Source organism: Parasteatoda tepidariorum, chromosome 10, assembly GCF_043381705.1.
Source record: "Parasteatoda tepidariorum isolate YZ-2023 chromosome 10, CAS_Ptep_4.0, whole genome shotgun sequence".
NCBI lineage: Eukaryota > Metazoa > Arthropoda > Arachnida > Araneae > Theridiidae > Parasteatoda > Parasteatoda tepidariorum.
This window is the reverse complement of record NC_092213.1, coordinates 35,509,488-35,535,858: the sequence shown is the minus strand read 5'-3', so window position 1 is coordinate 35,535,858 and position 26,371 is coordinate 35,509,488. Positions and strand designations below refer to the sequence as shown.

General features: G+C 26.4%; 1 protein-coding gene across 1 annotated transcript in view; it reads left to right on the top strand.

Moving 5' to 3' along the window:
* Positions 1–2,108: 2,108 nt before the first annotated feature.
* The window catches only part of LOC122271425 (multidrug resistance-associated protein 1), a 49,719-nt gene continuing 25,456 nt past the window's right edge, over positions 2,109–26,371 (top strand). The window contains exons 1-16 of the mRNA XM_043052567.2: positions 2,109–2,524; positions 5,657–5,833; positions 7,917–8,042; positions 8,120–8,257; positions 9,246–9,368; positions 14,905–14,966; positions 15,088–15,219; positions 16,319–16,543; positions 18,138–18,312; positions 19,185–19,439; positions 21,127–21,330; positions 22,128–22,274; positions 22,348–22,432; positions 23,566–23,759; positions 25,063–25,239; positions 26,202–26,369. Of these exons, the coding sequence (XP_042908501.1) occupies positions 2,495–2,524; positions 5,657–5,833; positions 7,917–8,042; positions 8,120–8,257; positions 9,246–9,368; positions 14,905–14,966; positions 15,088–15,219; positions 16,319–16,543; positions 18,138–18,312; positions 19,185–19,439; positions 21,127–21,330; positions 22,128–22,274; positions 22,348–22,432; positions 23,566–23,759; positions 25,063–25,239; positions 26,202–26,369 (2,418 nt within the window). The 5' untranslated portion in view covers positions 2,109–2,494. The remainder of the gene's footprint in view (positions 2,525–5,656; positions 5,834–7,916; positions 8,043–8,119; positions 8,258–9,245; positions 9,369–14,904; positions 14,967–15,087; positions 15,220–16,318; positions 16,544–18,137; positions 18,313–19,184; positions 19,440–21,126; positions 21,331–22,127; positions 22,275–22,347; positions 22,433–23,565; positions 23,760–25,062; positions 25,240–26,201; positions 26,370–26,371) is intronic.

Sequence of the window (26,371 nt, the reverse complement as noted above, 5' to 3'; positions counted from 1 at the left end):
TGATCAAATTCAAAATTTTTACAAATGAAATTTTTAGTAATTTTTAGCATAGAAAAAATTTCTTACATTTTTTTTTCTTTCATTCTTTATTTTATATCATATCAGTAATTATTCTAAGTAGGGATGTAAATTTATTGATTGATTTGCTTCAATTTAAAAGGATGTATAGTGCAAGGAAAAAATAACACTTTTGGAAGCTTTTAATTCAATCTTCGCATTCATTATCATTATGGTTTGGGATCTTGACGTAAAATATGCAAACTAATTTGTACAGACGATAATTTATTTCGTGAGATCAGACATAAAAGCACACTTTCTGTGTATATATATATACATATGCATATATACCTTCTTTTTTTTCTTTTTTACGAATTTAGGGGGATTCCTATCCTACCCTCAAAATTTGGGAGAGGGAATTAGCCGTAATCTGGAACATATACTTGAAATAGTAAACTATTTCATAGAACATTCATTATAGTAGGTAGGTAGGTACTTTATTTCGTCGTATTAAAGCAATTTTTAATTTCGCCATGATTCCGTGGAACTAAGGATAGGAATTTTTTAAAAAATGCAAACAATTAAAAAACTTGTTTAGTTTAAGACAATTTCATGCAAAAATAGTTTTTTTTTATATAATTATTTATTATTTTTTATTAATTAATTTACTAATGGTTGAAAAAATTTTGATTTGTAAGGTTTTCAAATGTTTACACCAACTAAATCTATGTAATTTTAAATTATAAAATCCGACATTTGATTCAGACGGTACTTGCATAGCATTTCTTAATATATTAAAAATATAAAAGCAGTGCTGTATTCGTTCTGTATTAATATTTTTTATTGTTTATATTTAATTTACATAAATTTTTAATTACTCCTAACATCATTTCTCAATTAGTAGAAGTATTTTTAAAACAGCATATGAAAAATTCTCAAATGTTGCGCTCTCTATATAAGTAAAGCTTGGTTTAGTAATGTAATAAGTCCCTTCTTTTCAAACGGTGACATTTTTTTACTATAGCTGTTTCTCAATATTGTTTCCAGATAAATAATTTTCGAGCTTCTGGAATTTCCCCTAGATATGCATAATAATAACTATCATTACCCACGAAAAAATCATGGTGCTTTTCAGCATGAATGAATTTAAAATACGCCCTCCTGGACAATTTGATTATGTGCCTTTCCATGACATTTTCCCAAACTTTACTTAATTACTAAGCAAGATAAAATTGTGAAGGCAGTCTTATGATCACATAAATAAACGAAGATTGGGTGTGCTATAAAGGTGTTATACCTTTTGCCCTGGGTGTATATAGCGAGCCACGCGATGGGGAATTAAACTTATGCCCCTTTCAGGCAAATGCCATGCAAAAAATATGTTATAAATATAAAAGTTTCATTGTGATAAATAATAGAATAGAGCAAAATAACTCTTAACTATGAAATTATTATTATTATTATCATTTTTTGTTGCAAATAATAAACCAAGAAATTGTTTCACACTTATTTTCAATCAAATTTATTCTTATTTGATTCATCAAAATTGTTATAAGTTTTAACTATTTTTCTTTTTCTTTCTCTGTATATTAAAAAATCGTAAGAGAGAGAGAGAGACATTTGGTTTTTATTAATCTTACTAGCCCCATCAAAATATCCAGTAATTATTTTCTTTTAATTTTTTTAAATCTTTTAATAAATGATAAAGGAAATTATAAAATAATAATAACGAAATCATTTTTTTATAGAAATTTGTTCTTTTGAAGAATGATTTTTGTATTATTTCCCAATAAATAACATTGAACATTTTTAAAACCTATTCTATAAACTATTTTCTATAAATAATTAAAAATCATAAATTGTATGTTTAATAAACAATTTATTTAGCAGGTATTTTTCAACCTTAAAGATAAAAAAAATAATAATAATAAATAAAATTTGATAGCTTCTGCTTGAAACGAAAACTTCACTTAATCTTTCGATTTCGATTAGGGATTTTTAATTTTATATTTTCCCCTGATAAACATTTTTTCCCTAATTTTTTTACTTGAGAAAATTTGTTTTGGCAACACGTTCTACCAATTCATCTCGCTTATACTATTTAAACTCAATAAACTGTTCGAAAGTTTCAAATTCGAATAGTGAGTTATTGTTAAATGAAAAATTACGTAATATGACTGAAACTGAACAAACGGAACGTTCTCGATGAATAATTCTGATTTTCCGTCCAACTCTCCTCCTTGTGTTTACCTTCGTCAGATTAGCCGCTTTGTTTATATTTTACGATTGCCGTATATCCTTTGAAGAAGATATTGTGCTAGTAATTGTCAACAATAAAGATTATCAACTATCTAAAAGTTTTGGATTTAATCTTCAATTTATTCTCTTAATTCTTTATTTCTCTTATCGACTTCTGATAATAAGTTGTAGCGGAAGATGATTTTAGGGGGTGGACGATTGTGAAAAATTAAGTTTTGTTTTTTTATTTTAAGAAAGAATGGATGGTGTTTGCGAATCAAAATTTTGGGTATGTATAAAATCAAACTGTCCGCTGTATATTTAATTTAATTTAATGCTAATTTCTTGTGATGTTTCAAGAACTTACCAGAAATAATTTCATTACGAAACGATATTGGTTTTATATAAAATTTTTATGTTCTTATAGCATGCTTTGTCATTTTGTCACCATAAAATACTCAAAAAATTTATTACATTTTGCTCAGAGTGAATTTTTTTATTGTGCAAAAATTAAATGTATCCTTGCTGGGTTAAAAATTGAAATAACATTAAACTAACTTTATTTCATATATTCTAATAAAATACGAACATACTTCTGTAATACAAAAAATATTTGTGTAGTAGCAAACTAATGATTTAAAATATTTCTTTATAAATTACATGCACAATTTTAAATCTATTTTTTTTTTAAATCATGAAAATTCAAATCTGTTAATTATTGTAATAGCATGAGTAAGCATTTTCTCAGAAAAAGGATGTTTTTGATAATTTAAGTAGCCTTAATTTGGTTAGGCTAAGGCTAATTGAAGTGGCCTTAGTTTGCAATTTTTTTGGTGGAAGAATTATGTTTCTCATTGTTATGTCACTTATTATTTCATTATTATTATTATTGAACTGTTATTGCAGTTTACATTATTTCACAGAATGCCCTATTGTGCTTTTGAAATTCGAAAATCTTTAATTTTAATTATAAAAATTTGAAACTATAATTTATATTAGTATGTTTATATTTTTTAGTATTTAGTATTTTTTTTTAGTATTTAGTATTTTTTCTTAAGAAGAATGTTTTGGTAGCATTCATTTTGGGAGCATCTTTCTAATTGCTACATTTCTTAATATTTTTTAAACAATTTCTGATGTTTATTTACAGAATATCCCCTGATTCTTTTAAAGTACTTTTTCCATTTATTTTATATTATGAAAATTTATAATTAATATTGGTACAGGTAGATATATTTTCAGATTATTTTTTTTTTTTTGAAAACATTTAAAAAAAATATTTTTTAGCAATAGATTAAGACTTTTATTACTGTTTTATACTTATAATTAAAAATTTCATTATTCATTTGAACTTTTTTTTTGGATATGAGACATATTAGTTGAATCATTCATCTAAATACTAATAGTAACACTCTTTCAATCTAGTTTGTTCTTTTATTTCTGATTTTTTTTAGCATGCAGGATAAAAAAAATAAATAAATAAATGGTGCATTTATCATTGTGATCCTATATTTAAAACAACTTAAATGTTATTTTATATTAAATATTTCATTTAATATCTAATTTGATAATTATTATAAATGTTATATACCTATATTATCAATATTTCAAGTAAAACCTGTACAAATGTCTTTATAAACTTTTATAATGATATTTAAAAACGGGAACTTATTGAGTTTTTTAAGCCAGTCTTGAGTAGCAAATATAATCAAAATTTTACATTTATAAATTCATTTGCTTTTCTGTTTTTATAATAGTTATGCATCTATTATTACACTGTTAATTGAGAACAGTCAACAGCCAATGTTATTATCAATTGTTATATGTTACTGTCAATATTATTATATGAGTATCTTTATATATTAAATTTTGTTGCTTTAAACATAAAGTTTGTTATATAAAACATTTTAACCTGAAAGTGCTCACTCTAAATAAACTGTGATATGAATATCACATAGGCTAAAAGTTCGTTTTATGTCAATATAAATTTAATTAACATCATAAAATTATAATAAAATATATATTTTTTTTATTATAGTTTTTTAAAAATGTATTATGTGTAGTATTATGATTTGCCTTTATTGATATCAGTAGGATTCACGTCGGCATTGCGACTATTGTTATAAAATGTTCTTTAAATGTTGTTAAAATCATACACTTGGGGGAAAAATATGTCTCTTTAAAATATGTTAGCAATTTACAAAATTGTAAGAAAAAAAAAAGTTTTTTAGCATCTAATGTGTAAAATTAATTATTTATTAAATAATTATCAATTAATAATTTTTAAATGCTTTCCATACACTTAAAAAAAATTATACTGATTTTATTGTTCTATGCTTGGTATGGAATTCCAATGTGTGGTATTCAAATGAAATAACGGAAAGTGCCTGTAAGAATTTTTATAAATTTAAGCATTGAAATTTAAAAAATACATATTGTGTTGATGTGCTTTTCATTCATGTACTGACAGTATAATTGCTCATCAATTATTTTTTGCTCTTTTAAAATTGACTTTATTTAAAATTTTATAATTTTTAGATAAATTAATTTTTAATATAATATTTTGTTAGTTCTTTCTTTTTCTGTTTTCCTCATTTAATTTTTGCTTTGGTTTCACCATTTTCATCTCGAATGTGAATCTATTTACTAATATTATTTTAGCTTTTTGGCACTTAATTTCAATAAATACCAATCTTCAATCATCATGGACTAATGAACCTAATTAGTTAGGGGTTATAGATGGCAATTAATAATGTTTTATGTGTATCATACCATAAATTACGTAATTGTAAAGTTAGATTTTTTTTCTCTATTTTGCCTACAATATTAAGTTTTCAGTGTACTAAATGAATACCTAGGTGCTCATATTGGACTACTAAACTTTCATTGCTGGTCTGAACCTTATTCTTCAAATATATTAACTATCATAAAAAATTAATTGCTCAGAGTTTTAATTTATTAGATTTTTGTCTGAATTTATTAAGTTTAGCTTTTTTCATCAACTCTAAATTTATTTAAGAAATTTCCAAACAGATACTTAAAATTAGAGATAAATTGTTTTGGTTTTTTTTATTATTATTTTTAAATTTTTTTTTTTATGGGGTACCCAAGTCAATGGCAGACTCTGATAGAGAATTAATAATCAATTAAGACATTCTTAAAACATTATTAAGTGCAAATAATTCAGAAATGCCTAAAGCAGAATATTTACAAAAATTGATTTCATCTGAAATATGTTTATTGGTCACATACATGAAAGTTTTCAAAAACAATATAGCTATTGGGAAATATATTGATACTTTAGAATAAACACAAAGGGGGGGGGACTCTTGTACTTGTGATAAGAAATTGTGTGCTTATATTGTATTTTTATATTCAGTTTGATTGAAGCATTTAAAATGTATATAATTTTTTTTTTCAGGATCCCTCCTTAACATGGAACACTACAGTACCACTTTTTACACCATGTTTCCTAAAAGTTGGTTTAATATGGGCGCCAGTCGCATTTTTTTGGCTGTTCATTCCCTTAGAAATTTATTTTATCTCAAAAACAAAAAAGAAATCAATACCATGGTCTGTTCTCAACATTTCAAAATTGGTATGATTTTTAGTAATTAATTTGTTATTTTTAAAGAATGCTAACCAGTTACTATGTTTTAATAGAGTTTGAATATTTTGGTGCATAGTTTTCTTGCAACTTATTAGTCCAAGTGCAAAGTATTTAAATACAGTGAAAATGTATCATTTTAAGCAGTATAATTTTAATGTGTACACAAGTAAAATTTCAAATACTGTGGAGAATACTGTTCAGGGTCATCAAGAGTACAAAGAGTGTTCAAATGAGAGATTGCACATAACGTTAATATACTTAAGTGAAAAGTGTGAGAATCTTCTTCTTCAGTTGCACATTAGCTCTGGGTGGGCCATTTCTGAGCCATTTTCAGAAGTTTTTCCCAGACATCTTGATTTGGAGACTGTGCTTCAATTTTTGGTTATAAATAGTTTTTGGCAGTTTCAATCTTCCTACATTCTGACCAGATATATAACAGATCCATTTTATCCTTTGGATTTTTAAATATTTCTCGACATTAGGCTTTTTAAAGTTTTTAGGTAATTCTAAATTAGTTTGCTTTTGCCATAAGCTGTCCACCCGAGTTCCACCACAAATACTTCTTAGAATTTTTCTCTGAAAAATTGACATCTCTGCATCTTTTGAGGTTAGAGAGCATGCCCCAGTTTGATTATAGAAATGTAAAATTGGTGTCTAAAATGTAGGCCTTCAATGAGAAAGTGTTTCATAGATAGTAATACCATATTCAGCTTATGTTGGAGGAAATTTTCCAATTCTAATTTATGCTGTATGACCAATTTGCAAATAAATCGTAATGCAATATTTACAATAATTTTTTACTTTTAACCATTCAGAAACTGTTCCAAAAACTCATTTTAAATTCTAGTCCCAAAAGAAACATGGAAGCTATTTTAAAATTATGTTATGTAGTTTTCCATTTTGTGATATGGCATGTCATTAATCAGATAAATGGTAACTTTTTTTGAAGTTTCTTTGTGTACCCTACCCTGAAATCCCCCTTGTAAAAACAGTCCTACAATTAAAAACAAAAAGGAGCAACTTCAGTTTTGGAGAGCACTTACATTAACTTTTACTTAAAAAAGAAAAAAAAAGAGCTTAGTAAGCAAAACTTTAATTTAAAATTATATATTAATAACTGTAAAATTTGAAATAATTAAACAAAACATTCAGAATTGCATATTTAGCAATTAAAAATTCATAAATCGAAAAAAAGTCTTTATCCTTACAAAAGTTTTGAAGAAAATTTTAATATTTAATATTATCTTCGTATAAAATTAAAATATTATTGCTTAAAAAAAGGCTATATTCAGAATCACTGTAAACCTATTCCTATCAACTCTCTTTAGCTCAAAATTCCAATTCTCTTTACATTTAATATTCAGTTTTTTTTAGGGTTTTGTTTTATTTATCTCCAAAAGGAAAGATCAACTTGTTTGGTAGAGTTTTAAATCTAAAGTTAAATAAATATTTATAAATGTGCTGTCTTTTTTCTTGAAATAAAAACTGGAGTAAGAATTACAGTGCGTTTACAAAAAGAGTAAGGGAATGTCTTTGCTTGCCTCTTCATAAAGATAATCGTCTTCATTAAAGGGGTGGGCCATCCTTGAAACAATTTTTAGGTAGAACACTACTCTACCAACATGAGTTACAAATATTTTTTTCAGATGTATATTTCTTGAATACAAAATTCTGAAGGATAAGTTGCATTCAACTATTCAATGCACATTATTTTTTCACATGTAACATTTATGTTTTATTTATTTAAAATCTATTACACTAAAAGTTTGCCCAGCTTAGCTGCATTTGATAAGAATTTTTTCAAGGAAAATGTATGCTTTTAGTACTATTTTAAATTTTTTTTAAAATTTTAAGAGCTGGTTTGAGCATACTATTTAAATTACATATCTTCATATAACTACAAGGAAGTAGTTCCAACAATCTCTGTTTCTATAAATAAAATAAAAAAGTCTTATATCTTTGAAAAAACAGTGGTGGCTCAAGTTGGCATCCTTGTATTTTTGTTTTCTTTTTTTTAATATAATTTTTTTTGTGGAATTTTATCATTATTATTATTTTTTTACCTTTTCAGGTGATAATTTTTTTAATGATGGCTCTCACAATTGGTGACATGTCTTATCAAATGGTTCAATTTTCAAAGACAGGCCATGTTGCACCTTTTGAGTATTACACACCATTTCTTCTTTTTCTGACACTGGTTTGTAAATTATCTTACTTTTTCATTGCTTAATAACATAAAATTTTTGTTACTTATGTACATATTTTTATTTACAGGCTGTGAATGCTTTTGTAACACTATATCAACGAAAAAAAGGAAGGATTACTTCTGCCGTATTATCACTGTTTTGGCTTTTTGCTTGCATTGGAACTGCTGTTGGTTATTACACTTCATTACAAAAGCTGTATAATGAGGTTTGTTTGTTATTTAAAGTATAAATTTTAGGTAATTAAACTATTATTACTAAGAAGTTTAAGTTGTTAAAATAGTCACGATTGCTATCGAATTCAATCTATGAACAGGTCTTGCACTTGCAAGATTTCTTTTTCAGTGTTTGTTCTTAATGGTTTTTAATAAATGATCAGTAGTTGGTTGGAAGGGCTTTTGTAAATGAAATGAACCATTTTATTCACTATTTAAAAATTGCTAATATCGATCTTTTGATATGATTTTAAATTCTATAATTTGTTTTATTATTTTACTAACAACATCTTCATATCAAATTATTACTATCTCTTCTCTTTATTACAATTGGAAAAAAATCTGGTTTTCTATTTTTCTTAATACAATTTTGCTAGTCTATGTAATTTTTAATGAAAAAGTTTATTTAGAGTTGCAGTTGATTAGGATGCCACCATAGCTGGGATTTGTACTCGTGACTCCTTCCTTTCACTGCTAATGAGCTGGGGGTCATGAGTTCAATCTTGGTGGCGAACTAAATAATTGTCTTGTACACACAGCAAGAAGCATAGCTTTCATGCTTTAAAGTCCTGTTGGTGCAGAAGTTTAGAATGAGGTGTAACAACTCTGATGTTGGTTTCACTTTATCAGGGTCAAAATTTTGTGACTTTCTACCGGGATGGTCAAAAGTTAGAGGTGATTGGCCATAATTGTCTGCTGAGTTTGAGTTTATTTCTAGTTTAGTTAAATTATTATAATTAATCATTTTTTCATTATATTCTCATTCAAATATCTTTATAGTTATGTAGTAACTGTTTATTAATTTTTTTCCAAGATTGACATTAAATTGGTATTGTGATTAAGTTGAAATTTATCTGTACAATCTTTTAACTCTTTGGTACTATCAATTACTGTAGTTTTTATTAAATTGAGACCAAGTTCTAATTTTTTTTGTATTTTTTATTAAAAGAAATGTTTTTGCATTTTTTTATTCCTTTATAGAATCTTAATTTTGATGCAGAGTTTGAACAGTATCCTTTTACAATGTATGTGCTGTACTTTGCCTTTTCGTTTACTCTATTCGTGTTTCATGGCTTTGCAGATCTGAAGGAAAAAACTAGCGAAGTAAGAACTTTTGTTATATTTTTTGTTTTGGTTAAACTAATAAAGTATAATTTAAACTTGGTATTAAACCGGAGTATTATCTTGGTATTAAATCCTATTACCTAACAATAGGATTATGAATTCTTCTTGCAGCAGTGTGAAATTAAAGTTATAATTTTTTTCATGAACACCTTTTTGTTGTTTTTCTATTTCATGACCACATACTTCATATATGAATTGTAATTCTAATCAATTTTTGAAAATCAAACTTGACCCCCCCACCCCGCCAACTTTCCTATTTTCATTTTGAATAAAACTTTTCCTATCATGCAGAAACATCTTTTGCAGCACTATATCAGGCTCATGTTTTATTTATTTTCTTTTTTTATGAATTCATATCTTTTGCAACTCACACAAGCAGATTTTGCAATGCAGCCATATAAATCTTTTCATGTTTATTTTTCTTTTTTTGGGGGGGGGAGATCAAAATTTTTTAGATCATGTGTAGAAACGACTCTGGCCATACAGCCATATCAAGCTTATGTATTTTTTTTGGAACTTAAATCTTTTACAGTTATAAAGATACGATTTATAGTATTTCAATAAAATGTATTTATTTATGTATTTAAATTTTATTAAGTTATGACATTTAAAAAAATAATTGAATTTTAGATTAAACTATGTTATCTATTGTGACACAGACCATGAGCATTTTAATGGTGAAATAATTTAATTGCTTTTAAGTTGTAATTGTTTTTAAGTGAAAATTGTTTTTAAATAAATATTATATATCTGAGTTTTACGAAACCTTTCTAATTGCATATATATTTTTTGCAAAAACAGTTACTATAATTTTAGTATGTTAATTCATCATATGAAACTTAAAATGAAGCTTAAAGAATAAGTAAATACGAAAAGCAAAATTCATTTCATTTTGAAAGAAGTTATTTTAAGATTATTTTTTAAGAAGTTATTATTAGAAGTGTTGAGGCAGGTAAACTAATAGTTTAGTTGTCAGAACTATGGTTGTTAGTTCTAGGTTTTTTTTCTTTAACTACCCTATTTCAAAATTTAAAATGGATAATTAAACTATTGTTCTTATGTTCATAAATTATTTAATTTCAGAAGAATCTTTGAATTTTGTTGCTAATTTTTTTACCAAAATTTATTATTACATTTTCTTATGAAATTTAAATAAATAAAATATAATTTAGAAAAATGTTGAGTTAAAGCTTAATTTTTCTTTGTTGTGTAATTTGTTGCATTCAGTGTTAGAAATGTGACTATTGATAAGGTTATCTAATCTAAGCTGCTTTAATTTCTTTTGGATTATATAAAGTGTGAAATTGCTGTTAACAAAAGTGTGTTTTTTGTTTCTTATGATAAAAACTTATGTAATGATCTGTTACATGGCAAAGGCTTATATAAATAGCTTATGCTGACGCTTATATAAATAGCTCTTATGCTTAAAAAAATTACAAACTTTTTTTTAATTATTATTTTAAATATAATGTTTTTTTTTAATTTATTATTCTTTTTTTAAGTATTGCTGTTTATTCTGATTCTAAAGTGATTAAAGATACAAAAATTGCATAACGTGTTGTGTTTTAGGAATAAGAATTTAGTTTTTTTTCCAGTCTTCTCTTTTGGTTTAGTTTTTTTTTAGACTGTGAAAAAACTTAGTGATGATTTGTTACGTAACAAATAATATAAATGGGCAAAAGAAAAAATAAAATAAAAATAAACATGCTTGATTTTATGAGGAAAAATTTTATTATATCTATTGTAATCTGATGGAAAGCTTATATAATGGTCTGCTTCATACTATTAAAATATAAGATTTTTTTTTCTTGATTTGACAGTACGATATTATTTAAAGAGGATTCTTTTATATTTTGATAAAAAAGTGACTAAAGATATAAAAAAATTTTTTTTTAATGTCTGATTTTATGAGGAACAAGTTTATTATTGTCTTTCTTAATTTGTCAGAAAACTTACATTATGATCTGCTTCATAGAAAGTTAATATATAAATAGGAATAATTAATTTTTATTTTTGTTTGATATAATAGTGCAACATTATTTCAATAGAATTCCTTAAAATATTTTGATAACGAAGTGACTAAAATACAAAAAAATTGCTTAGAATGTTTGTTTTTGTAAGGAAAAAGTGAATTATTATTTTTCTTAATTTGTTGGAACACTTACACACTGATTTGCTTTATGGAGATAAGGCATATTTGGTCAAAAATTATTTTTCAACTGTTTTTTTTTTTTTTTTTTGGGGGGGNTTTTTTTTTGGGGGGGGGGGTAAATTTTAACAGATTTAATATTAAAAGAAAATCAAAAATCGTATTTTTTACTATGCATTGTTAGAAGCAGTTTTTGCACATATTTCCTGAATTCTGAAACTTGTTAATTTATGTTCTAAAAGACACTTAGAAAAGCAAAGTTTGAAGAATTACAACTCTAGGTCAACTGAAGGTTACTTTATACTGAACCATGAGTTTGTATTATTGATTTTTTTTAAAATTATATTTTCAACACTTTATGTTTTAAAAACTGTGAGAAAGTTTATTTTTTTCTTCTTTTTGTTACTTTTTCTGTTTTAACTACAGTGAAGTGTGTTAACAAAGTGTTTATAATAGACTTTATTGTCCCTTTTTTTTGTATGGTAAGACAGATAACTAGTAATATAGAAAACTGTGATTCTCAAAGTTAAAGTTATATTACAGAACTAAGAAAAAATTTTTTCTGTTTCTCTTTTGATTTTTTTATTAACTTTTCTTTTTATCAGCGTTTTTAATAAAGGCAGCATTTTTTAAAGAGCGTTTCTAATGAACGTTTTTCTTTTATGGTCACTTTTTTGTAAAAATACAGCAATTTGAAAAAGTTTAATCAAAATTTTTAACAATGAATCTTTCGTTTAAGAATTAAGAACGATTTTTGTTATGGTTTCTATCTATCTTTTTCAAAAGACATTTTAAATGATTTGCTTTAAAAAGAGTTTCAAAAATTTAAGATCGATTTTTATTTTTTCTATTTTGCTTTTTTATCTTTGTTATTTTATAGGCGTTTTTACGATAGCGTTGCATTTTTAAAAGTGTTTCTGATATTATCTCTTTTAATGTTTTATTGATAATTTTTTTTTCGAGCAATATTAATTTTAGCATCAAAGCTTTGTTTTGAGAATGAAGAGAATATTTTTTTTTAACTTTGCAACTTTAGTTTTTTTTAATAAGCTGTTCGTTAGTTTTTTTTTTATCCTAAATACTTCTAATTATCTTAATATCTAATTATTTTTATTATCTTACCAGTAATACGGCTAAGTTTTGATTATTTTTCAATAATGACTAAACTATTTTCGATATATTAAAAAAAATATTTATGAATGATTTTCTTTCTTGAAAAATGTTGCTTTTTGACTGAATATTCAGCTATTGGGCCAAATCAGTATTCGTTACATCATCATGTGAAATTTATATATAAATAGGAAATGTAAAACTTTTTTTTTCTTTATGTAATAATGAAACATTATTTGACTAAAGATATAAAAAATTGTTTAGACTACAGAGATGCCAACTTGCTCCGGACAGCAAATATATATTTCAAAGTGGTAGCTTATCAATTGTGATTCTTGGTTTAATAAATTCAATTTAGTAGCTTTTCATCCACCACTATTTCTGAACAATTCGTAGACTTATATAATTCACCATTTTATAGCACTTACGTCATACTATACCTTTTAAAAAGCAGGAAAAATAGTCAAATATTTGCAAAATTTCCTTTGTAGTTATTTACCGCTTTTTTAATTATTCTGGCGTGTCCGGAGCAGTTGGCTTCTCTGAGACTACTTAATTTTATAGGGAACCATTTAATTTTTATCTTTCTTAATCTGTCAGAAAACTTGCATAATGACCTGTATCATTTAAAATTCATTTATGTAGGTTTCTAATTCTTAGGTTTAAAATATAGATGTAAGATTTTTTTTCTTGATTTGGTTATAAGTTTTAATCAAATGAATACCTTTATATTGTTGTACTAAAGCATCAAAAATGTTTCATTGGTGGCTTACATAAAATATTTAAAAAATTATTTTAAAAAAATCTTAGTTTCTATAAAAATGTAAATAGTGGCAAACCTAGTAATTTTAAATTGATATATTTTATTAAAATTTGATTAAAAGTTATTAAAATTGCAAAAAAAAGGGTTTATAATTAAAGTTACATGTATGGGTGTACATGCATATTGTAATTGGATCATAATTTGAAGGCAAAAAGAAAATCAGATCAATAAAAAAGGGAGAGAGCTAAATAAGAAACATTGATTTTCTGGAATTTTTCCCTCTTATTTATTTATTATTATTTTTATAAAATAGAAAGAATCAGTTTAAACCGGTTTTTTTAATAATTATTAATACACTATAAAAATGTGAAAACTGTATTTGCATACCTCTATTGATAAATTATCCTGGTCATGATTTTAACAAGATAGAAAAATTGCCATGTTGCACCAAATAATAATAAATATTTTACAAATGGTTTTCCATTATGCACATTTATTTCATCTAATTTGCTTGTGCATAAAACTTAAGGAAATAACTTGACTAATTTATTTATATATTAAATGCATGCATAGAGAGCGAGTTTTAAAAATGTAAAAGAAAAAAATTATTAAATCTGACATAATTTTGCTTTAAATTGTGTTTCATATAAAATGTAATCTTTCAATTAATTATTTAGTAATGAACAGGATTACTTTTTAAATTAAAATAAGAAGAAAGTTTTTATTTTAAAAGATTAAATTGGAATAGTACTAAAAATTTACAATACCCAAAATTACTCCTTGCTAAATCTCTTACCAAGCTTTATATATTTGCAGTATCTATCTATTTTAATCAGAATTAGTAACCCAAAAATATATATTTTTGTTTTTATTCAATTTCTATTTCAGACAAATATTATTTTTTTGGAAAATAACTTTGTACTTTTTTTTAGTTAATATTTTTTAGGGAAAAAATTTAAATTTAAATTTAATTTCACATAACAATAAAAGCTTTATTAATATCTATGACATGTGCCTTAATAAGGTAAAAGCTTTTATTTATGTTTCAAATTGCTATTATTTATCTTATTAATTTATAAACGTTGCATTTTTTTTACAAATTTAGCTTAGATATCAATAAAATTTCTAATTTAGCCATAGTTTTAAAATCTATTATGTTCTTGTACCATTTTATTTTTGATAACTTTTGAAAATAAAAAAAAGCAATTTTTATACTATCGAATATATTGGCGATTGTCAGCTTCAAATGAGTGGATACTAATATATCTGGGAAATAAAGGTAGCCAGTGCTTAATGCTGACATTAATGCCACACTCATGCCAGTTGTCATGAAATTGTGTATTAATCTTCATTACACCATTTTTAGACAACTGACAGCTGCAGAAGTGCATTTATCCTATACAATTATATCAAACTATTCCAAATTTTGCACTCTTGTCTTTTATTGAACTTGTCATAAATAGCAAGTCTAACTGTTTTTGACCTTTTTCCAGAGAGAATCTCCTGAGGAAAGGGCATCTTTTTGGTCTAAAATAACCTTCTTTTGGTTTAATCCGTAAGTATGCAATAAATTCTAGGGATTATGCTTGTAATTTTATCTGTTTCTAAAGCTTGAAAAAAAATCTTATTTTCTACTATTGAAAGCATATTTCTAATTTATTTTTTTAATATTTCAGCATGGCTGCTTTAGGCTACAGGAAACCTTTGACTGCAGATGATATGTGGGATCTTCCAGAAGAAAATACTTCTAAGTACTTACAAGCAGAATTTGACAAATATTGGCTACCTTTGGTTAATAAAGTCTTAAAGTAAGTTTTCATTTTATTTTAAATTTACGCAGTAATATAACAATTACATATTCTGTTAGCTTTTTTTAAAATTTAAACTTGAATGATTTGAAATAATTTAAACTTATAATTCCTTGGTCATAAGTTGCTTTTTATATTTGTTTCCTTTCGAATCATTTTTAGAGAATGTAAAAAAGTTTCCTGATTTCTACATTTAGATTTTTTTTTAATAGTTTAAAGAAAGTCAAAGAATAAAAATGGGAAAATAAGAAAAGTATATATTTCCACCAGTAATTTTTCATTGATATCTCAGTCAAAAGTTTTTTTTTATAAATACATAAATATTATCAAAATATCTCAGATTAATCCTGTTTAGAGAATGCAAGAAAATTTTTTAACTTCTAAATTTCAATTGTTCAGAATGTTATTAAAATAATTTAAGCTTTAAAAAGGGGGAGATAAAAAACTGTAACTCAAAAGTTCTTGAATTTTTCGTTTGTTTAATTCCAGATCAAATATAAAGAAAGCAAATTTTTTTTCATTTCTTAATACTGTTTTTTCTTGGAAGTTATTTTATAGAATTTAAGTTATGAGGGGGAGGGAGGTAAACGACAGCAATAAATGTTTTGCTTTTCGTATTTAATCACAATAAAGGCTGAATCTATGTAATATTTCTAAAATGTTATTTTAGAGTGGTTTTTAATTAATTTTACATGCTGTTAAAATTTCTCATTCATGGTATTGAATTAAAAAAAACTTGTTACCATTTTCCAAGAAAAAAAAAATACCGGGCTAGCTCTGAAATTATTTATTAATCTATTTACTAGCACAGCACAGAAAACAGTTACAAATTATTAAAAAAAGCACAAATTAACAAAACGAAATTCGCATAACAACACTAAACGGAGAGATCATTTTGGAGATGTTCTCCAATCGGTTGCCGCAGTTCAACTCAAAAGTCTCGCCACAAGATGGCGTGGTGGCAATTCAATTTTAAAGTAGTTTAGCTCTGTTACAAACTTTTTTTTCATCTATCAAAACAGTGTTTGCCCTATAAATTGCTTCTTTATTTTTCAAATGAAACACACTAACTTTTAAAATTTTTATCTTTGATTTTCAGTCATCAAAAAAAAGTAAAGACACAACTCTCTAGAAGATATTCAGAAATGCCCACTGATGACAATGAGTGCAAAGTGACTATTTCACCTGATGAATTGGATAAAGAATTACCAAAACTCAGTATTTTAAAACCTATTCTTAAAGTATTTGGATGGCAGCTGTTTTTTACAGGATCATTGAAATTCATTTCTAGTCTTATCACATTTGTGAATCCTTTAATTTTGGAGTAAGTATTCATTTCTATTTCATAATGTTTTGCTCCTTATTATTATTATTTCTATTTATGTGAAAATAAAGTTTGTAATTTGTCTCTAATAATGTTACTATTTCTTTAATCTAAAAAGATAGTATTTTATTTATTAAAAAAATGTAATAAAGTATATTAGTATAGCGATAGTATCCTAAGTTCTTTTTATGAGAACTTGATATTTCATGATGGTACTTTTGAAATGCAAATTATATTTTTAACAGTTATGTAATTTATGGAATTTTAAAATTTAATATACACTTTACTCTTTTGATTTATTTAAAATTCATAGTGTTTTCTTTACATTATGTCTGGACAACGTTACAGGATTATCCTATGTTCTTTCTATTTAAGCTAGTTTTGTAATTACACATTTTACTTGAATATGTAGATTGTTTTAACGTATATAATTTTCACGTTGTTTAAAGTCTAGCAAGTATATTAATTATTTTTTTCACTTTGTATGAGTTTTGGTGCCTTCTGTTTTTCAGAGAAAATAAGCTAAAGAAGATGTACTAGTTTTAAAATGAGATAGAAAGAAATTACCTGTAAAAACAAGAAATTTAGACATACTAAATATACTTTCTCAAACGGACTTAGCTTACTATTGAAATAAGGTCTTCATATCCAGTTTAATTTTCTTTAGAATATTAATTTTTAAATTTATTATTTTTTATTTATTATGTTTAGTTTCTTAGAAGTTAAACAAATAAAAAAAATTCTGATAGTGTTTTTTCTTTATTTCCCTATTAAATTTTAGAAATTTATTTGTCTAGGTCAAAATAGACAAGATCAAATACATACCAAAAACAGATTAAAAATGTCTTAATGTCAACTGCCATGTTTTAAGTTGTGTTGACCTTTAATATTTTCTTGATTTCTTAGCTTGTGTGACTTCACTGCTTTCTTTTTTTATTTATTTCCCAATTTTTTAAATTTGAAAATACACGTAGTTAAAAAAATGTGTTGAAATATTTATATAACTAATATAAACTATGACAAATTCAATATATATATTTTTTATAAATATATCTTACATTTTTCTTACATTTTTAAACAGATTAGTTCAAAAAATGAATGTTTCTTTGTAAATGATTTTTATGCTTGTCACTCAAAACACACTTTAGTTCATTTTCTGAATGACTTTAAACTTGTTGCTGTTATTTCTATTTTTGAAATTATTGTATTCTATGCATGCACCTCTAAGACTTTTTCTAAGAGACAGTCAAAATTAACTTTATTTTATATTGTGATTGTAATTGAAATTATTTTCAAAACAAAACAACAAAAAAATGTAAAATAATGCATTAAAAATAAATTATGTAAAATGATATGTATCAGTTGTATTCTCAATATTTTAGATTTCTATTTTAAGATAATTCAAAATTCTTTTTTTTTTATATTGTGTATATATTATCAAATGAGCTATAATTCTATTCAATAAATTATTGCACTGACGTTCAATAATGTCCTCTTTTTATAATATCCCTTAAAATTATGTTCTTTTTTTTTTTTTTTTACAATGTTCTTTCTTTAACATACTAATTTTAGTTACACCTCTGTTAATTTATAGTAAAGTTATTGCCTTTGTTGGAAGCAATGATCCTTATTGGATGGGAGTGGTGTATGCTCTTGGAATGTTTTTCTCCTCAATGCTGGAATCTTTTTTGAACGGTCAATATGAATACAGAATTTATATCATAGCCATGAGAATAAGATCCTGTGTTATTTCAGTTGTATATAAAAAGGTAACTTTATATTGTTAAATCATTGTGCAAATTTTTTCTGATATAGATATTTTAGAACATTTTTGTGGCTTATATAATTCCAGTTTATATTAAGCTAAGGTTCTTTTTCTTCACATTATAAGAAAAATCATTATGTTCTAACTGTAATCACGACTCAAAAATAACAGTGGTCTGGGAACACTAAAATTTGACTCAGACCACCTTAAAAATTTTTAAAGCTACCAGAAATCTACGTAAAGAGATGGTAGTCATTTTCGACTTTTTGTTTTCTGTTTTTAGCTGTATTGTTATAAAATAGCATATTTCATCAGAATTGTTAACATTCCACATTCATAGCACTCTAGTCCATGGACCAGTTTCTAAATTTTCTTATTTTCAATTCCTTTACAATAATAAAAAGCCCTTTTGGAAATGCACAAAAAATAGTAACTATGAAGTCTAAGTGTTCCACAGCTAGTGTTCTTTTGCTCCCCCCCCCAAATGTACTTAAAAATTGATCTTCTTCAGTGTTTTTCATGATTTAGCATCAGGGACAATATATTACTGCTGTTTATAATATCTATTAAAGTGTCTTTATTTATGTCATGATATCAATTTTCTCAAATTAATTTAAGGATCACAATCTTTTTTAATTTATAAATTGCAGAAAATTATTATGAATGGTAAAATCATGCATAAGTTTAAACCCAAATTACAATAATAAAACTTCCTAGAATATCAAACGTCACCTTGTAGACATAACAGAAGCGGAAGAATGCAAAGTTTCTTACGGTTTTTAGAATTTTGTTATTGTTTACATTCAGCGCCCCATCCATATGATGTATTTCTATAATATTAATTAAAATGAATACTTAAGAATCATTTTATTTCAGGCTTTGACTCTTTCAAACTCGGCCAGGAAGAATTTCACTGTGGGTGAAGTAGTAAATTTGATGTCTGTTGATACCCAAAGAGTGATGGATTATGTTCAGATGGTTAACTATCTGTGGTCTGCTCCCCTTCAAATTGGAGTCGCTATATATCTCTTATGGCAACAATTAGGAATTGCTACTTTAGGTGGCTTAAGTGTAATGATACTCATGATACCTCTCAATGGCGTTATTAGTGTTTTCATTCGAAACTTTCAAGTAAGTATATTTAGTTATTATCAAGCCGTATAGTTATAGCGTAAATTTTGTATATTGTACTAAAATAGGAAAATTGCTTAGGTATGTTAATGTTTAAACAAAGAAAATCATCCATCTTTATTAAGCAGCATTTTTAAAATTAACAAACAAGGTCACATTTATAACTAAGAAAAATATTATATTAACAAGATATTATACTATCTGTTTAGCTGAGATAAAGATGGTTTCTTTTTTCGACATCCATTTTTATAAAAATATTATAACACTTTCTAATGGTTGGATTGAGGGGCATTCAGACACCACCTCCATTCCTAATGCCAAGGAATTCAAATGACTTAACGAAGCATGGGAATAGATTCAAAATTTGTCGAGTTCTCAATGGATAATAAAAATATCCCCGCCTTATTAATATTAAATGTTAAACAGTCTGACTACAACTTTATCTCCAAAAAGACCGTTCAAATTTAATATAACCCTGTAAACAAAATATTTTTGTGGTTAGAGATATAAAGCAGCTTAAAAATAAAAATAAGTTATGATATTCGCTTTGTCGCAACACTTAATTAATGAGAAATACACTTGTATCAAATTGAAAAGTTAGTCATTGCATTGACTGTTAAGAGAAGAATAAAAGTATTTATATTCACTAAACTTTGTTTGGATTGATTCTGTGGAAAAAGATCTTAAAACCATGGGAATCAATAAATGGAGAAACATAGTGTCTGATCGAGCCAGATGGAGACAATTAGTTGGGATGGATCTGTCCTGTACTAGGTTGTCATGCTGATGAAAGAAGAATAAATTTTGTTATTTATTAAGCCTTTTAAGTATAATTTATTCCAAAACTAGAAATTATCTCACTATTTAATATGTGATTTAAATAATGTGATTACCATTTTCTATCATTGGCATTATGCTGTATGCATCAGAAATGACTTTTATAGCTTTTTCTGACTTTTCTAATTACCTCAAAATTTTCGTTTTTAATAAGTTCTTAATTCTGCCTTCAGTAAATACTCAATGTAATAAGTATGGCATATTTCAAGAAGCCTGCTATTATAACAAATTTTTAAGTCTCAATCAAAATGTTGATGTTAAAGATACAAAAATTGCATCTTTATTATGAGATAAATATTACCAGCCTCCTGTAACTGTGGCAATTTTTTTTTAGAGAAAACACATTTTTTCACTGTTCATGTGAGCAATGTTATAAGATTAAGAGCCCTGATGGAAGACATTTTTATTTAGTTCTAGTATCAATAAAGTGAGCCATATATTCTTCTTACAATCTTAAAACTTTATGTTTATAAAGCAAACATTTTTGGTGACGATTGTCTCGTAAAATGTTTTTCTCCTTACGAGAAATAAATTCTTTTGCTAATTTTAAGTATCCATTTGCTTATTTATCCAGTTGCATACTTTATTATACTTTTTTTTTTGTATCTTGTCAAAACTTCCTGTTGGCAAAAGCATTTGTGTTTAAAATCAAAATTGTTGTTAAAAATAAAAGGTTAAAAGATGCATTTTTTTGGCTGTTTCAATATTAAATATGTGTATTTTTCTCTTTACCACAAGCTCGCTATTACTATGATTCCATCTACTGCTGTGAATTGTCGTTATAGCAGACTTTTACTCTATGTATGTGTGTATATATATATTAATGTAGATAAACTATTTACTTTTTTAGGTAAGATTGATGAAGGAAAAGGATATAAGAACTAAATTAATGAATGAGATTATGAATGGTATTAAAGTTCTGAAATTGTATGCATGGGAAAATTCTTTCATTAAAGAAGTGATGAAGATAAGAAACAGAGAAGTAGATAGCTTGAGGGCGCAAGCTTATTTGAACGCTGCCATCACTTTTGCATTTACAGCTGCTCCATTTCTAGTAAGTATCTTATTGTTTAAGCAGTTAAATATTGTTATCACAAATACCAGTGGTCGGAGGAAGCGCTCTACAACTAGTGAAACTACTGTAGTCACAATTTTTTTGTAGTGTAGTATGCCCCTGTAGCTGAGTGTTAACAAGAATTTGCATATTTAAAAACATGTGTAACTAATATTTAAACTAGACATTACGAATGATGGTCACACTTTCACATGTGAATGTACTCTCATAAAACTTTTATGTTATTTGAAAGGAAGGGATTATATTTTCACTGTACTTAATTTCTTAGAGAAAATAAATAAGCAAAATAGTTAAGAACTTAGAGAAAATAGTTAAGCAAATTTGCAAGTATTTGATAATTTCCTACTGTTTTTTAAAGTAAATATTTGATGTTGAAAATGCATGAAAAGTTCAAGGTTAAATTAACAAATTCCTGAAAAATACTTTAGAATAACAAACTGGCTCAAGTAAACATGAATAATTATTTCTTAATAATTCCTCATATAAGCCATTTTTTTTTTTTTTTTTAAATTCATAACCATTTTGAACTCAAATTATGTTCTCCAACAAAGTTTGTTTTCTTAAAGTATTGCAGTAGTCACTATATTTCGAAGGCAGCGTGTATTCACTACATTTTAACAAAAAAAGTAGCCACCATTGTTGTTAACTATATTTGTAACTAGTTGTAATAAAATGCAAAATTAATGTAATTTTTCCAACCACTGGCAAATTTCAGACTTTCTATGTTTTTGATAAAAAATATTTAGTTTTTGAAGATTTTTTTCCTTTTTGTTTAGGTATCTCTGGCTAGCTTTACTACGTATGTTTTGATTGATTCCAATAATGTATTAGATGCTAATAAGGCTTTTGTTTCTCTGTCATTATTCAACATTCTTCGGCTTCCAACAGCTTTTCTCCCCATGATTATCACATATACTGCTATGGTAAGAGTATCTTAGTATTCCATATATGACAGCTTATTTAAATTATATTAAATTGCTTTTTACCTTTTAATAGTTTGTAGTATCCCTGAAAAGAATAAACAAGTACTTACAAGGTGATGAATTGGATAAGAGTATTATTGAACACAATCAATCTGAAAGTAAGTTCTATGACCAATTTACCATTAAATTATCTGACAAGTTAAAACTATGTTTTTTTCTATGAATGCTATTTTCAGATAAAATATTTTAATGGTTATAATCTGGGATAAAAATTTACTCGGTGCCTAAAAACCTGTCAACCAATATTTTAGTAATATTACTTTGTGTTTTAGATTTAAAAATTCAAATTTTTTTTTTTAAGTAAGTAGATAAAAGAGGCTTTTTTTTCATTGTTACTCTCAATAAAAATATTCCTTTTGTGCAATTTGTATGAGCAGAAATTTTTTTTTCACAAAATAATACAAATATTGATAAAATTTACAAAATACGAAAGATTTTTTTAAAAATTAAACTACTTTGTCACTTAAAACCATAAATGCCTAATTAAAAGATTCATTATACCCTTAATGGTCACATAATTTTGACTGAAAGGGTCATAAAAGTGCCTTTTTTTTTCCTTTGAAAAAATTGTATAAAATCAAGTGCATGTACAATATGTGCATTCATCTTTAATTCTTGAGTTAAATTTTAGATTACATGTTTGATGAATGCTGACAGCTAATTTGAATTAAACAAACTATTTTTAAATGCAAAACTTAATGTTATTAAATTGGATAGCATCATTGTTTACACTGGATTCTGTATTTGATCCTTGTTTCAATAGAAAATAGCAGTGTTGCATGAGCTAGCGACTTAAAGTAAGTTCCTGGAATCTTGGATTGCCTTCATTCTTGAGTTGTGGTATGAGATTGAAAGAAAAAAGTGCAACTAATTTCTCATTAAAAGTTGTAATATAATTTTCTGATTTGTTAAAGTTAGAAAAGCTTTAAAACAAACCTACTTTAGATTACTTTATTTATGTAACATTAAATTTTGAATAATTGTATGTATGTAATTTTATAAAAGTGAAATACAATTATGATACTTTCCATTTAATGATACGCTGACTCATTCTAATGAAACAAAACCAAAAAAATTATCATTCTTAGTCAAAATTGTATCATTGTTATATGTAAACTCAACATGTTACATTTTTCAATTTGTAATATTTATTTGAATTTTTTAATATGAATAGATTTTATTACTTTTGAGTAAATTATAAATGTCTTAGAAATTTTATTGAATTTTACAGGGGATGCTGTTGTTATTGAGAATGGCACATTTTCTTGGACAAAGTCTGATCCTCCCACCCTCACTAATTTGAACTTAAGTGTGAAAGAAGGATCATTGGTTGCTGTTGTTGGACAGGTTGGTGCAGGAAAATCTTCACTTCTGTCTGCTTTACTTGGTGACATGGTTAAGTGGTGTGGAAGAATAAATGTAAAAGTATGTTGTTTTTATTTACACTATTATATATTTTATATGATTTTATAACCCTCATTGAGCAACCGACCCAATTTCATGGCCTTACGACTTCTAATGTTCAACTCAGTAGCCTTGTAATTTTGAACCCAATCCAGAAGACAGGGGAACTCCTGGATCGAGTATTGGGAGAAGATAACCTTCGTGGAGGACTTTTTGATGGAGCTAACCCACATTTGAGTTACATGGATAGGAAGACCACAAGAACTTCCCACGGTTAGCCTGACGACAAGGGGACTCTAACTAATGATCCGTCGACCACTGAGGATATTTTGACGTCAGCACTGTGATCAGTGCAAGCCGAACGTGAAATTCGTATCGACTAGGATTTGAACCCGGTTCGCCTCATTGGGAGGTGAACGCTCTATCCCCTGAACCATCACGGCTCACACTATTATATATAAGAAAATGTTTTCTCTTTTTACTCTTAATTCTTGATCCACAGACAGCCATTTATCTCTTAAACACAATCAGATCTATTTAAATTCTCCAGGTCTCACAGTGATCATAAGACACAGTTTTCAGTTGTTCTCTGAAATCAAGCATCACAGACAGCAGTTAGTGAGCAGGTAGATGACCACTTTTATCAACTTGCAAAGAGACTGAAGTGTGGGTTATCGATCCTCATTAAACTGTTCTACTATAAAGTGCCCTACTTTATGAGCAGTTTGTTGGGCTACTAAATGGGGGTGCATTGATTCTGCAGAGATTGTGATGGCATATCTTCAAATCAAAATTGTGATGGCATATCTTCAGATCTGCACAGTTTCCAATAGCCCTGTGTGCAGCTCTAGTGTGATATACTACTGTTATTGACAATAAAATTTGTGTCATTTCCTGGTACCTGCTGTTTGGGTTATGTATGTCTTAATTTTATGTGTGTAAACTTAATTTAAGTTGAATAAAACTGTATCCTGTAGACAAAACCTTTTTTCTAAATGCTTATATTTTTATAAATTTTTTTTGAAAAAATAACTTTTGAGCAGCTAAAAAATAGAGATAATGTGTGATTCCATTACCTGAAGGCTCTCTAGTTAGCTTTCATTTTTGTGTCAAACTCAGTTAAAAACACATTTAGAAATTTTTGCATTGGAAATGTAATGTTTAGGAAGTTTTTTAAGCTTTTTCTGTTACTCTCTAAAATCAATCAGTCCACTTGTAACTGGAGTGTAGGTACATTTATATTATGTCAAATCATATATTTAGTATCTATGCAATATTGTAAAATATATTGTAAGCAATATACACGATATTTGTTATTTAACAGGGAAGTGTTGCATATGTGCCACAGCAAGCCTGGATTCAAAATGCCACCCTTAGAAAGAATGTTCTTTTTACTAAGCGATATGATGAGCCATGGTATAAACGTGTATTGGAGGCTTGTGCTCTTTCTCAAGATTTAGAAATTTTGCCAGGAGGGGATCAAACTGAGATTGGAGAAAAAGTTAGTATAGATTTTAATATATTTAAGGTTTTATTTATTTTTTGAATACTTTTTCTTTTTAATTTTATGATGAAAATCAATTATTTTTTTTGTTGATTTTTGAAATTATATAGGTAACACAGAAAATTACATTCAATAAAACAGTATTTTTATTAATTTCAATTAGCGTTATTTCTTTCTGATTTTACTTTATTTATTCTTAACTTCTTGAAATTGTTGATATTGATAATTGGAGATAGTGGATTTTTTTTTTTTTATAAAAAGGAAGCAGCCTTGCTTTCATTAGTGAAATTATCTTCCTTTAACAATTATTGAATTAAGTTGTTACATTCATTTTAATAAACTTGTTAAAATTGTCTCAAAAGTTTTACCAAGCATGTAGAAATGTCTATGAATTATTGATAAATCAATTTTGAACTGCATAAAAACCTTTTTTTTTTTAAATGAATTTACAGTTTAAATAAACTTAAATAAATGCAGTCCAACATTTTCGTGATTTTGCTTCTTCATCTTCACTTTGCACTTCTTCAGCTTCACAACCATTTCTTGAATAGTCAACTTCACAAGTTTTAGAATTTTCATCAACAAATGCATAATCATCTAATGTGTTGTTTGGAATGTTTGCTCTGAATTTTAACAAATCCTCTTTTCTGCATCATTGACCTGGGGTGATTGTATTCCAGATTTCTTGTATCATCCTTCTGGGTTTGAAAACTAGGATCAGGGTGTGCGATTTTTGTATAAATTTAGAATAATTCTGCATGTTTTAGGTCCAGAATTTCCAAACAATAGACAAGGGAATATGTTGGTTTCAGAAATGATCTAAACAAGTATTATTAGCATAACTGACGGAACCATTAAAACAAGATGATGCATATAGGAAAGCGAAAGATAGGAAAAAGATAAATGGCTGTTTTAACATTGAGAAGAAGTTGAAAATTAAAAAGCTACTTACTTTCCAGGGTATCAATCTCAGTGGTGGACAGAAACAAAGAGTAAGCTTAGCGAGAGCTGTCTATAATGATGCTGACATATATTACTTGGATGATCCACTCAGTGCTGTTGATGCTCATGTTGGGAAACATATATTTGAGCAGGTTATTGGACCAAAAGGAGTTCTTAAGAAAAAGGT